Below are 15,308 nucleotides of genomic sequence, written 5' to 3' on the forward strand. Positions count from 1 at the left end.
GCTCACAAGAGTCATGAGGGTCAACCGGGATAGATCAGCAGGATCATCAGGAGGGTCAAATGGTCTGATTTTCCCTGGTTCCCCCTAATTATTTAAAAACACTGTAATACTTTTCGCTTATTTTGTTAATTAATTAGTAGGGGAGGGTAGGGTAAAACGGACACTTTAGACTTTTCTAAAATTATTCATAACTCAGAAATAAATGTACCAATAGAGCTCAGTTTAGGTTCACCACAAAGGTAAATAATTGTTCTTTGTACTGAAAAAAAAAGATTAAATTTCATCAACATTTCAACCCATCACTAATATTTTAAAAAAAGTCAAGTGTCCATTTTACCCCAGCCCCCCCTATATCAGACTTTGGAGGTGATATTGCAAACAGGTCTCTTCTTCTCGCCTTTCGCGAGGTAAAGTCATCCAAAATTTTATCTAGACCTAAATCAGTCTGTCATGGAACAAAAATACAGTTTTCATAAAATTGTAGAACAATTATTTTTCTTTCAATTTTTTTGAGATGCGGAATTCCACTTGAAAAATTTTGAAGTATGGAGTGACCAATGTACTCCACAATGGTTCCGCCGGCCCTGTTTGGCGGTAGTTGCTTCGTATATAGACACGCGGCAGCGTTTGGACAGTTTCGTATAATCAGAGTCAACACTTTTCCTTGCCTGCAATGAAATTCTACAAAAACAATTTTGGATAAAACTTTCCAGGACGAAATGGATGGGATCGACTGTCCTGGAATCTTCTCCAAGAACTAATGGGAGTGCAGAAGGTATGGAATCGTCAAAAATCATCAATTTTGTTTCTGAAAACAATTTATTAAGTAGAAATAGGGGTAACGACGATTGGTCGAGGGTAATACACTCTCCAGTACTATATCTGGAATGCTGTTTGCAATGTAATACAATTTACACACTCAATAATTCCAACACTTCATCATCTACAGTAGATAAATGCCATATTCTCATGAAATTCAAATGACAATTAAACTCTAACTCTTACAAAAATGTACAAAAAAACGTTGAATTCACGTTAATTAATTTACAATAAAAAAAGATAGGTCCTTCACATGTTATTCCTTCTCATTAACTTTTTTTACAATATTTTACGTTTTGGAAGAGTGTAACCGTTTTACAATCGAAGTTGAAGGTACGAAATTCACATAGAAAGAAGGTTCAAAATCCCGTGGAAGAGAGAAAAAATTTTTTATCAAACTTAGAGCAGCATTTATTGAAAAAAGTGAATTTATGATTCAGCAAGGAAGTGGTGAAACCGTACACTATCTCGGTGGCAAGTTGTTCTAGAGGGAAAAGTCAAAATGCATTTCTTGTAGGAAATTTAATTATCTACAAAAAAGTCTGAAAACACTTTCCTCCTAGATCCACTCGTTCTCAAGACAATTACAAAATCAACGGACATGTTTACATTGTATTTTCATGTTTTACCACTTCACAAGATTAATTGATTTAATTAAAATTAATAACCTAATAATTATCAAACTCGCTTGATAAGAGCTACGACAAACGGAAGTTCTAGTTTCAAAATTCGAAATATTGTTTATCAATAATCTCATTGAGATTTGCCATTCGTTTCAAATCTTTTGCTGCATTTCGTGGTGCACGGAGCACAATCCAGTGGCCCCTGGGGTACATGAACCGGAAGCAATTATTTTCGTGGAGAACTGTATGTTGAATATTTAAATCCGTTTTTCATCTTTTGTTGATTGCTTTTTATTCATTTTTAGTTTTAGTTTTTTTTCGCTGGTTTTTGTGGTGAGACGTAGAGGGAGGAAGATACTCAACGGCTAATCTTAGTGCTGGTTGATTGGGATTTATAGTTCATCACAATCAGCGACCACGATCTTCTTGGTGGTCTTGCCACTCTGGGTGCCAAGAGCTTCGAGCTGGAAGAGAAAATTTTGCATTTTAAAGCATTTTTCAAAATTTCTGCAATAGAAATGTTTGTGGAGTATTCTATGAGCTAGAGAAGATTATTTCGATTTCTCGAAGTGGTATTTATTAATTCCAACAACACCAAGTCTTCAGTCGTTTATGGTCATTAAGGTGTTTCTTCTGTAGATTACTGGGGGGTGAAACCGAAGGGGAGTCTGATTGTTCTCGAGCCCTGATTCAATCGCTGAGCACGAAATTTTCCAATTTTCAAGTAACTATTTAAGGCCCGGGTTTTAAAGTTCTTTCGAACGCTATCTCGATGTTTTTTTTATCTTTCGTCATCTGAAATTGTCAATTAAATCCTGCATCGTGCAGGAGGTTTGAAAAATTATGAATGAATAATCAAAAAAAAGTAGAAAAAATTCTTATTTTTTTCAAAAAGCATTTTTAATTTATATTCAGAGATAATGCGAATCATGTTGCCATTCTTTGTTAATTTTTATAGTTTATTAATTTTATGAATGTGCCATTTCCAACGAGATTTTAATAAGAATGAGCTCTATGTTGATCACATTTTTGACATTTTGAGATGGACCGACTCTCAAATTCTTGAATAAATAGATAAAGTTTGGATATCATTGAAGATTATATAACAAAGTGAATATAAACTGAGATAACTAAAATATTGAAAAGATTTCATGAAAGAAAACATAACAGATATCTGAATTTGACCCCTCGTGTGATGGTTTAAATACAGATTGATTAACTCATTGAACATGGAAAATCTCGAATCACCTCGGTGTGAGAGAAGTGGGGAGTTTTTTCATATAGTAATGTGCCATAAGGAAGGCTCGATTACGCACGCAGACTCCCACACAATGGAGAAGAGCGCGGTACTGTGAGCCGGTTTAATGGGTTAAAAGAGCACTCGTTTATTTCACTGAGTAAGCGATAATACTGAAGAAAATTTCTGTCTTGGGGTCAGGATGCGAAGTGGTGTGTTTTTTCTGTACACCCGTGCTGATCCTGTACGATTTATGTTTTTTCGAATACTGGGCTCGTTCTAATTGTTATTAATAATTCCATGTTCTACGTTTTTGAGGCCGTCCAACTTCGAGGTTTTACAGACCGTTATGGATTTTAAAGTGTTTCGTGTGAAAAGTCAAAATAATGAAAAAAAATTGAAAAATTCATGAGAGAAATGTCAGTATGCTGCACCATTGAAAATTTTTACACATTTTTTTCAGATCTGTCTCAAGAAAAAAAATTATAAAATTTGGATGTTTTTGTAACCCATCCAGCTATAATCTCCGAGGTTACCCCACTCTCAATTAGAAAAATTTCAATGGCACCTAAAAAAATAATCAACTATTGAGGAAAAACTGGTGGGTGATAAATCAAATCTTTCTTGAGAACACGTATAAGTTTCAGATTTTTTTCAGATTCCATAAGAAAGTTATTTGAACAAATGATTTGAAAAAGTATAAGTTTCGGTGCAATTACGCCCTCCAACAGGAACAACAACCAATAGAACTGACCTGAGCTGTGTTTACATCCAATAGAAATTATTTGACACCCATAGGTGATGAGAAATACTCAAAAAATATTCAAATGCACACTTAAATAGTTACTTGAAACTTGGAAAATTTCGCGCTCAGCGATTGAATCCGGGCTCGAGAACAATAAGACTCCCCTTCCGTTCCACCACCCCGGTGATGTACAGACGAAACACCTTAACTGAAGACTTGACTTTTCCCGATTAAATTGATGAAATTCCCTGGGGGCCTATTCTCGAAATATTTCTGTGCGCGGAATCGACTCCGTTGACGGAACGCCTATATGATTCCTATACGCAATTCGTCTACGAAGCCACTTCTTCCGTGCACGGAAATATTTCGAGAATGGGCCCCCTGATCATTTTTTTTATGGAAGAATGTTATGGAAGAATGCCGGCATTCTGTTTTGAAGGTCATGGAGTGGGGATATTGAAATTCACCTTAGAGGGCTAAAATGGTTCGATAAACGAGGATCACATAGCGTTGATAATCAATAAGCAATAGATGGATCCATGCACATTAACTCCTTTACCGAACGAAATTGAAAGGCAAACGTCGGTAAAATGAAATTATCTTTGATTGGCGAAAAGACCCATAAAGTGAATTTTCGTCGTCATTTCCCATTTTCACCTTCAATATTTTCCTTGGACTGCGAAGAATAAAATTGAGTATTCATTTTCCATTGCATAGAATGGATTAAGAAAAAATTATTCTTTTAGATTTAGTCGGTCTGCTCGACTCGATTTTTTAGACATTACGCAAGAACAAACAAAAAAGAGTGCATTGAAAGAAACATTTTTTTCATGGGCTGTTATACATAATTTTTGACGTAAAATGGGTACTTAATTTCATTTTCTAGAGTCGAACGAAAATTGTGGAATACAAGAATCTACATCAGAATTTACAAAGACTCTTCAATTTTAGCGAGGTCTCCCCTTAAGAGGTGATCGTTCTGTCAACTTTTTAACAAAAATACAGCGAAAAATTTGCCGAGAAAATTAGGATGCTAACATCTCTCAGCAGACAAGGTTGGAACTGTCCGTGTTTTTGCAGTTTGTATGCTGCTGGAAATGAGTATTTTTCAAATATCTCCACCATCTTGATATGCAACAATTCCTTTGAAAAGTAGAATGGTGAATTTAGAATTTTCCATAGAAAAACTGCAAAAACACTGGGTTTCTAGTCTCACCCCACTGGAAGATGTTAACATCCCACTTTTCTAAGTAAATTTGAGATCAAATTCCAGAGCCATCTTTTTAGTGAACTGAAGAATTCCCAAAAATTTAGGTAACTTGGAGAAAACAAACATCAAATTTTTTAATTCCAGAAAGTTATCGTAATTTCCCGACATTTTCCGGACATTTCCAGACCAATCAAATTCCCTGAGAATTCCCCATTTTCCAGATTTCCCTTACGGCTGGACACATCCATTATTTTCAAAAAAATCCAGGAAATTTCAAGAAAATTCAAGAAATCTCCAGAACACACTGGAACTTTCAATGGTGTAGCCCCTTGTGAGCAACTTAGCACAGTAATTTATAGTCTATGTTAGAACGTGGATTCTAAACTAATTAACAGCGAAAATTCCATTGAAATCCATCACGAACAAAGAAAACAGCAACGAATTCAGTAGCGAAGCGATAAAACAAATTAAGTCGACTTGGCTCTTCGTCGAGTTTGCGAGAAATATCTCCGAATCTAAGGGAGACAGCGAAATTTTTATAACGACCTTGTTTGTAGAGTGAATTGAGAGCTACAAAAAATGTTTGTTTGAGATGAGGATCTAATTTTAGGGTAGATGTGGGAGGTGTTGATTTCAGGATAGGCTGGAAATTAATTGGAACAGCGATTTATAAAACGTCACTGTTTTAGTGGAATCGAACAACTTCGTTAACCGTAATATTTACACGTTAGTTTGAACTTGTTTGTTGAGTGTCTAAAATTATTAATACAGAGGTTGATGTACTGAATTGTTAAATAACTGTTAAATGCCTGTGATAAGTCTCTGATAATTCACTGAATTTGAAAAGGTGATGTACTTCCACGTATAATTGCTAGATTGCAACTTGAATACGTTGATGTACTCGTAAGTGATAGACTATTACCGTCAGTTATGTAGTTTGAACTACGCGTTGATTCTACAAAGGCTGATGATGTACTACTTTTGGGAGTTTTTGCTATAACAAAAATTTTGTTATCTGCCTTAGATTCCGAGATATTCATTGAAAACTAACTATTTAACCAATAGTCGAAATTGACTTAAGGCCCGGACTATCTTTCAAATGTTATCTGTATTTTTTTTATCTTTCGTAATCAAAAATTCTCAATTGAGTGGTACATCATGTAAAAATTCCCCAAAAATATGATAAATTGATTAAAAAAATAGAAAAAATTCTCAACTTTTTCAAAGAGCGTTTTTAATTGAGATTCAGAATGAGTTGAAAAAAGTGAAAATTACAAATATCTGATTCGCTGTGGCAAATTATCTATTAGCTGTCATTTTCCATGGTGGATAACAAAACACTAACTCCTCATGGAAAGTGACAGGTAGGTATCTCAATTTTCAAAACAATGGTATGTAATCATCTTCCATTTTTATGTGATAAAAGTGTGATTAAAAAAATCCCCAAAATATTACAACTTTTTTCAAAGAGCCTTTTCCGTAATAAATGTCTCTGTGCAGTGTGGGAAGAGATTTACGAAATCAGTCTTCCCCCTGCATGATGTTGGGTGACAGGCCGCCATTTGTCACCGTAAATCAGATACATTTTTTAATTTCTTGTTATTCAACTTATTCTGAATATAAATTAAAAATGCTCTTTGAAAAAATTAAGAATTTTTCCTACTTTTTTTGACTATTCATTCATAATTTTTCAAAACTTCTGCATGATGCAGGACTTAATTGACAATTTCAAATGACGAAAGATGAAAAAAAAAACATCGAGATAACGTTCGAAAGATAGTACACCCGGGCCTTAAACTGTTTTATCGCTTCGTTACTGACTTTATCATATATATGTAAAATTCATTCATAAACTCTCTTCGATTATCAAATTGATCTCACCTTTCTCACAACATCCATACCCTCGATAACCTTTCCAAAGACAACGTGTTTGCCATCGAGCCAGCTGGTCTTAGCACATGTGATGAAGAACTGACTTCCATTGGTGTCAGGTCCAGCATTGGCCATGGACAATAGACCAGGTTCGACGTGCTTCAGCTGGAAGTTCTCGTCCTGGAATTTGTTGCCGTAGATCGACTTGCCACCAGTGCCATTGTGGTTCGTGAAATCACCACCCTGGCACATGAAGTTGGGAATCACTCTGTGGAAGCTGCTCCCCTTGTAACCAAAGCCCATCTCCCCTGTGCACAAGGCACGGAAGTTCTCAGCAGTTTTCGGTGTAACATCGGTCCTCAACTGCGGAAAGATAAACATTTCGGTCGTTTGAGTCATTGATAAGGAAAAACTGGTTAAACATCATTGCATAACTGAGAAAAGAAACAATCGGGTGATATCATTGTTAATTATGTAATTATTGTTATCGGGGGAGTAAGTGGAGAAAACAATGTCGACACTTTCTTTGAATATCACTCATTAATAAGAGAATCCCATAATACGCTGAGAGAAAAACGAAGAAGTTCTCAAACAAGTCCTGTTTGGGCCAACAAAATCGTCAGTTGTAAATTACCAAAAAGAAAAATTGCTTGGTTCGAATTTAAAAGTCTCAAACCTGAATAATTTCTCTGCTTTCAACAACAACCAAATATTTGGTTCAAGAGGTGGATTATTCACAGAAGACGGTGCCTTTTCAGGACAAAAATATCTTTTATAGAGGGAAGTTTATCAAGAAATATTTTTTTCATCACTGAGTCCGCTTTCCGCACATTCACCATCGAAAATTTTCTGTTATCCAATTTTCATTAGAATCATCCTTTTAAACAGAGAATTTCCGATTCACTCATTATTATCACTTTTTACGTTTGTTCTGGTTTTTCATTCAGTGAGGAGAAGCGAGGGGAAGGTAGCCTTCATAAAAAATTTGAGAAATTTGTATCCCAGAATGAAGAAAGGAAAAATCTATGGACTTTTTTCTATTAAATATTCTTTTAGGAATACGAGATTATAAAATTGCATGATCTCCCATAGAATTAGCACAACAAATCAATAGAATTTTCACAAAACTCCAATAGAGTTTTTCAAGGGTTTTTGTAGTATTTTTCTTATATCTAACAGAGTACAAATTACTTCAATTTTTCTTTTTTTCTTTTGTGAATTTTTTTTTCAGTGGGGGGGGGGCGAGCCCCCCCCCAACCCCCCCTCGGGGGCTTCGCCCCCTGGACCCCCTTCTCCACCCCCACCCCATCCCTCCTTTGCGGGACTTCATGATAAAAAATAGATTATGTCATAAGGACGATAGGTCGAGGTTTGTGAGGAGTGTGAAGTTTGCAGCACGAGGCGTCGGTAAGTCGGAGACGAGGCTCGCCGAAAGCGAAGAATCTACTATTCTTGCCTGCACAGATAATACAATTTTGTTAAAAAAGACAATCTATTTTTACATTCGCAATTTTTAATATCGGCGCACGCTTCGCATGTTTGTTACAAAAATATTTTTTTTTTAATTTTTTTAGCAAATGATTTTTTTGGCGCAAGTAAAACTTGTTTGAGAACTCTGTTGTTTTTCTCTCAGCGTGGTTCCCGGAATTTCCCCGTAAAAAATCGTCTTCGAAAATTTCTTCTGAAGGTTCAATGAAAAACACAATTAATCTTTTCTCAGAAAATTCGTTTTCGAGATACAGCAAATTTGCAAAACTTCTTTTTCACTATATATCTGATATATCATAGTTTCAATTTCTCTTTAAAGAATTGTAATAGGAAAGCTGACATCTGGTAGAATTGTAGCTCTTGTGATATCACAGGATACAATTTTGGATGGACAAAATCGGATGAGTAGTTTGAGATACTGAACTTTTTTTGCAAGCCTCATTTGCTCAAAATCTCTAAAACTATACTGAGAGAAAAACAAACCCGTTGTCAAACCAAATGAATTCAAAAAAGAATTTTCTGCCCTCCGGCCGGAAAGCGTCAACTTCCTGGCCGCGGCGCCAAACGAAGTTGCCACTTTCCGGCTGCGTCGAGCAGAAAAATAGTATACACACCTTGGCCAGTAAATAAGAAAGCCTCAGATCACATGTAATTGTTGGCCGAGGCGAAGCCGAGGTCGACAAACATGTGATCTGAGACATTCCTTACTTTACTGGCCGAGGTGTGTAATCTACTATTGTTTGATTCGAATTAGAAAGTCTCAGACATGAATAAGTGTTCTACTTTAGACAACAACGGAATATTTGGTTCAAGAGGCGGATAATTCACACCAGACGGTGCCTTTTCAGGATGAAAATATCTAATATAGAGGAAAATTGATCAACAAATATTTTATCCCTAAGTTACAAGATTGCTATCATATCATTATTATTGTTTCATTCAAGTGTTCATTTCTTATCTGTGATTATTACACAGCCGAAACGAAAAACTATCCCTTGTTTCGCATAAAACAAAGATTTTTCGGTAGTAAAATATGTATGCGAGTATCGAATAACGAAGTAGTAATGCTAGAAATGACATTTCTTGTGTGTACAGAGAATGCAATTGTTTTTGAACTACTAAATCTATATTTGCGACAAAAATGTTTCATTCCGGCGCACTCTCTGCATGTTTAGCACAAAAAAATTCTTCTTGATAATTTCCAAAAAACGATTTTCTTGGACAAGTAAGACTTGTTTGAGAACTTTGTCGTTTTTCTCTCAGTGGACAAGACCTACGACGCAGTCTTATGACAAACTGTTTGTTGTTGTAACCTTCAAATAAAGTCGGAACAGTAGATTTGATCCAATTCAAATTAAAAAATGGATGATTCACAACAAAAATTTCGCGTCTAAATTATTCTCCCATAAAAAATACATAGTTCCTATTTTATCTTTTTTCATATCTCCATTATTTACAGAAATATATCTCGGTAAGTGAGAGCGCGGGCTTTGGCATTGAATTCCATTAGCTCCCTCGCACTCACTTAACAGGCTACATCTCTGTAAGTAATGGAGATACGAAAAAAGAAAAAATGATCGAATCCGTGTATTTATGATGAGGAAACAACTTAGATTCGATTTTTTTCTGTATCTCTAACCGTTTACTCGCAATACTGTGATAAATAAAAACTTTGTGGATAACTGTCCCATCATGCAGCACGAAATCGTTAATATCTCATTAACCGCTGGGTGTAGGGACAAATGTTAGAAAACTAATTATGCATAAAATTCAATGGCGAACATTCTTCATTTGAATGATTTTTCTCTATCTCCGCCGAGTTTATCGCTAAATGCATCGAAGCGCGTTCACACCTTGCGCAAGTGGCTAAAGCATTGCTCGTTTCGCTCCCACCCCCGATAAAGTTTTATCTATCATGGTTAGGGAAAAAAAATCGTGAAACAGAAAATATACAGAAAACAGTCGGACGGCAACTTGCAAGATCCGAATTCGAATCTTGCATTTACATTCAGCACCACCAGAAACGTTAATTCAATTTAATTTAAAAAAAAAACAACAACAACGTAAATTCCAATAATAAAATTTACTGGACCTCGTAGTGCACACAGAAACAGAGCTAGCGTATCGACTAATGAGATAATTCCATGATTCGTTGAATGATAGAGATGTGCGGGTAGTAGCTAGTCGTTACTTTTAATCCATAATTTCTCAAACTCGAAAGTAACGAGTATCGAGATGGCAAGGTATTCGGAATTTTTTGTAAATTTCTGTCCTAGCCGCCTGAAACCAAAGAATGTTCGAATGATATTTCTCGATGCAAACTCCCACTTCATCCTCTGAAAGCTCCAAAAAAAAAGAAGAATGTGACAAAAGAAGAAGGATGTGACAGAAGATTCTCTAACTGATATAGGGGAGAGTGGGATAAAACCGACATTTTTGGCGTTTTTAAAAATATAACTCAGAAGCAGATTTATAAATTGAGATCAGTTTAGGCTCATCGCAAAGGGGAAGAATTGTTCTTTTCCTTGACAAAACAATATTCCATTTCATCCACAATTCAACCCGTCATTAATATTTTCAAAAAGTCGAAAGTGTCCATTTTACCCCGCCCTCCCCTAAAATGGTTTTTTAAAAATATTTTATTAAAATGTTAAATTGTGGCGCAATTATCCCCATTTAACTGCGCCACTTTACCTAGTTTAATTATTCTCGTAATTTAACTCTTATTTTTTATTTCAATCATCGATAAAAAAAATTACGAGTAACGAGTTTTGAGGAACGAATATTTTCTCATATTGTAACGACTCCTTTTGGGACCTAAAAGTGCCGAGATTACACATCTCTATTGAATGAAAAATTTTTTAAACAAAAGGGCGATATTCAGAGAAAAATATCGAGAAACTTCATTTGTAGAACAAAATTTGTTCTAAACCCACTACTTCCGAAGAAAAACCCCCAGCCAATCTGTTCAACTATTAAAATCTCTCCCTTCCCGAGCTCTGGATAAAATTACCGGAAATTAATCATGCGGACACTCGCAGAAATTCTCCCCCTCAACAAACCTATAAATACCTACCTCAAAGATAAAAATAAAACGAAATGAAAATTTTCAAACTCTCTTCGAAGAAAAAATAATTACTTGATCAAAAACAATTCCTAAACGATTCAGTAGCGAAGTGTTAAAGCGGATTAAGTCAATTTTGACTATTGGCCAGTTATCAATGAATATCTCGGAATCTAAGAGAGATAGCAAAATTTTTGTTATAACCTTTTTTGTAGAACCGAGTGAGAACTACAACAAATGTAATTACAAAAATTTTGCTATCTCCCTTAGATTCGGAAATATTTCTCGAAAACTCAACTGTGAGATAAATGGACTCAAACCGTTTTACTACTTCGTTACTGAATTATAAAACTCACAATCCACCACTATTTAAAAGCAGATGAAGTGGTAAAGCGGTTTAAGTCAATTTTGACTACTGGCCAGTTTTCAATGAATATCTCGGAATCTAAGAGAGATAGCAAAATTTTTGTTATAACCTTTTTTGTAGAACCGAGTGAGGACTACAACAAATGTAATTACAAAAATTTTGCTATCTCCCTTAGATTCGGAAATATTTCTCGAAAACTCAACTGTGAGATAAGTCGACTCAAACCGTTTTACTACTTCGTTACTGAATTATAAAACGCACAATCCACCACCAATTAAAAGCAGATGAAACGTTAAATTTCATCTTGTCATTAATCTCATCTCGTAGACGTCATGCAAAAATAAAACGGAAATGAGTTGAAATAGGAATGAAATCCAATGGAATTTGCAGTCTCATCACGAAAGAAAAGACTAGACCCTCACGTCCCTACATATTCCTTAAGACCTCAAATCCCGGAAAATGTACAACTGAAAAATCAATTCCCCCAAAACCGAATAAAAAAACTCAAATGATCAAAAAAAAACACAAGTAGCGGCTGAAGTAAATGTTGCATGAAGTAAATTTTGCTTCATGTGAAAATAAATTATTATAAAGTGAAATAAGACCTCAACACAATCGAATTCTGCAGCTCCATCGCGAGAGAAAAGCCCAGTCTCAAATCCCCAAGTGCTGAACAATTAAAAAATCATTCGCCAAAAATAAACGAAAGAAATTCATCGGACTCTCCAAGACTAGAGAAACAAAAACCCGCAAGTAGTGAATGACGAATGGAAAATTTTGCGCACGAGGCACGAGGTGAACACAATGGCGGGCAGAGATCAGTCATCACCTCGCCTCCAAAAAAATCCCCATCCATCCCGCGCACCCTATACCGCCCCATTTCCATTTTATCGTCGATAAACGCGTCAATTGAGGCTGAAATAAGGTGATGAGTTTGCGTAAGAGATTCAATTAAAAAAACGCGCAGTGTTCGAGCGATACAAAATGGCCACAGAGGGGAAGGGGCACGATGGGTCAGCCGGCAAAGCCCACACTATTAACGATTTAATCGTTATTAATTGATGATTTAATGACTCACCTCCATGATGATGCGTCCCACCGGCTGATTGTCGGCGGTCATGTCGAAGAAAACACGTGGCAGAGACATTTTTTCAGCTGACGCTGCGAAATTTTTAACCAGAGATGCTAAGGACGGGCGACTGCGGCGGGCGGTGGCTCCCAAATGGCTGAAGCTACTGAAGGTCGAATCAATTGACAACCGGCAGATCGATGCCAACGCCATTACTAATGGCACCACTGGCACGGCCTTATTTTAACAGGGGTGGATTTTTCGGAGATTAGGGCCAAGTGATAGGGGGATTGAGAGATTGTGGCGAGTCTGGCACGTGCAGCAGAGTTTTCGGCTTTTATTATTGCGTAACGGAATGAGAGTTGAGGGTTTGAAATTGAGAGAGTCTCGGCATGGAGGAGGAGAATACGGGAGTCAGTGCCGAGGGCTTCCGGTTGGAGAGGCGGGAGAGCGCGGCGGAATTTGATTTGACGATAACATCATTTTTGGGGCATTTGTTGCGTACACTGGGAGAAAAAGTTGCAGGCGGCTGTATCTTTGATACACCTGTAATGATACGTGGATACGTCCATGGTCTTTCCTTCTTTCTCGAATTTCCTAGAAACTCCCGGAATTTTCTCGAAATTTCGAGAAATTTCTCGAATTATCTCGAAATGTCTAGAATTTTCTAGAATTCCGATAGACGGCGCTGCACATAAGGACCATTTCTCAAAATGACCCTCTATATTGAAACCATAGACGTATCCACGTCAAAACAAACCCGTTGTCAAACAAGTCTTGTTAGGGCCAACAAAATCGCTAGTTGAAAATTACGAAAAAAGAATTTGTTTGGGGCGAATTTGAAAGTCTCGAACATGAATTGTTCTGCTTTCGACAGCAATGAAATAGTTGCCTCAAGAGGCGGATAATTCACACCAGACGGTGCCTTTTCAGGATGAAAATATCTCATATAGAGGAAAAAAAGGCGTCATTTTCCTGAAATTCTGCACCTGGGTGGAGCTTTCATGGAGGAACATAAATTAAATAATTCAAGGGGCCTAGGAGAATTGTTTAGAAGGGATAATTAAAAAACTCATGAAAAATCGGAATTCTGCGTGCGCAACTTGGAATAGCGATGATGTCAGGGTTAGAAATCGTGGAGGGGAAAGCGCGGCAAATACGAATGGAGTTGTGGTGATTCATTTCGCTATAGGAAGGAACATAACAGCTGGATAAATCAGCGCTGTTAACTTGTACCTCGAACGGCACGACGTTGTCACTTTTTCTATCCACATTAATTATTTTTCAGTTATCCAAAAGACAAGATAGAAAAATAAAGGAAAGCTTGAAATATGTGGGAAAAAAACAGAAAAATTATTTTAAAAAATATTTTGAACGCAAAAATGGTCGACATAGATTGAAAATTTGCCATTGGAATACCGTTTGTTTTTGTTCAGCGATTGGTTTTCTGCGAGAGAACAATAGATTCCCCTCCGACTTACCTCCTACGTGACCGCCGCGCCATCAATATATTAAATTCTCGATACACAATCGTCAACAAAAGTTCTGTCCTACTAACCTTAACTGAGTGGGGGCTCATGGCCAATGAGAAATGAGCGATACTCTTAACTGGCCAATCACATACCATACTCAGTTCAGGCTAGTAGGACAGAATTTATGTTGACAATAGATCTTTTCATTCTGAGAGTCACTAGATTTGCGGACACTTTTTTCCCATGTTAATTCCCCTAGGATTTGCGGACACTTTATCGAATTTACATATAAATCATGGTTTTTGAGCGCTCAAGTGTATATCATTGTAAAGTTCAATATTTATCAGAATTTTCCATGGTTTTTTCGGAGATTTTTTCGTTGAATGAACGAAATAAATATTTCCCCTAGATTTCCAGAATGAAAAGGTCTATTGAAGGGTGAACAGGCCAATTGCTGGAAGGTTAAGGGAAATTCGAGTTTCATGATAGGATCTAAAATACTTTTACTGCCGTGTGGCACACGATATTTTATGCCTCGAGGACTGAATCGCGGTTTTCCGTCCCTAAAGGCATAAAAGAATCACCTAAATGGAGATACGATGACTTCCATACCTTCAAGGATGTTTTAATTAGCAGGAAAAATTATTTGAAGTGAAAATAACAAAACAAAGAATAATTATATTATGAACTAGTTGAATGCAGCCGAAACCCCTAATTTCTGGGCGACTGGGCCATATTTTTTTTATTTATGAATTGTCGATCAACAGAAAAAATAGTTAATTAATTATAATAATAGTAATATTAATAATATAATACTAATAATAATAATAATTGTATATATAACGGAGAAGCCATTTTCGAGGCGACGGATGTATCAACGCACAGCCCAAACTACAAGAGCTACGAGCATGACCTTTTGTCTACAGCTACCCTTAGTGACGTAAGCTCCCACTAAGGGAGGGTTTTAGGGAATTCACCCCCTAAGGGGGTGAAAAGGGGGCAACATTTTTTATGCGATTGCGAGAACCGCTCAAGTTAGAGAGTTGAAAATGCGCGTGTAGATTCTCCTTTCAAAATAAAAAGACACGTGTTTTTTGTTTTCTCGAAAATCCACCCCTGAGAGGGTAAAACGCAGGAAGTTCTAGAAATTTCTACAACTTTCACAAGGTTTCTCGAATTTTCTAGAAAATGAGGGAATATTCTTCGAAACTGAAAACATAATCTATTTAGCCAATGATAGTGGAAATTTCTAGACCTTCCGGGAGAACTCGAGAATGCTCGCGATAGTTACTAGACAAATTATTCTCATTTCTATTATTATGAGATATTTCTTTGGAATTTC

General features: G+C 36.5%; 1 protein-coding gene across 1 annotated transcript; it reads right to left on the reverse strand.

The window, feature by feature from the left end:
• Positions 1–800: 800 nt before the first annotated feature.
• On the reverse strand, positions 801–12,874 carry LOC107041607 (peptidyl-prolyl cis-trans isomerase). Its single transcript, XM_015262227.2, has 3 exons — positions 12,504–12,874; positions 6,516–6,869; positions 801–1,906 (listed from the first exon to the last, which is right to left on the reverse strand). Exons 1-3 carry the CDS (start codon positions 12,705–12,707, stop codon positions 1,835–1,837), a joined length of 630 nt encoding a protein of 209 aa, XP_015117713.1. The 5' UTR covers positions 12,708–12,874; the 3' UTR covers positions 801–1,834.
• Positions 12,875–15,308: the final 2,434 nt, after the last annotated feature.

Source organism: Diachasma alloeum, unplaced genomic scaffold (genome assembly GCF_001412515.2).
Source record: "Diachasma alloeum isolate Michigan unplaced genomic scaffold, Dall2.0 Dall_scaffold_00368, whole genome shotgun sequence".
NCBI lineage: Eukaryota > Metazoa > Arthropoda > Insecta > Hymenoptera > Braconidae > Diachasma > Diachasma alloeum.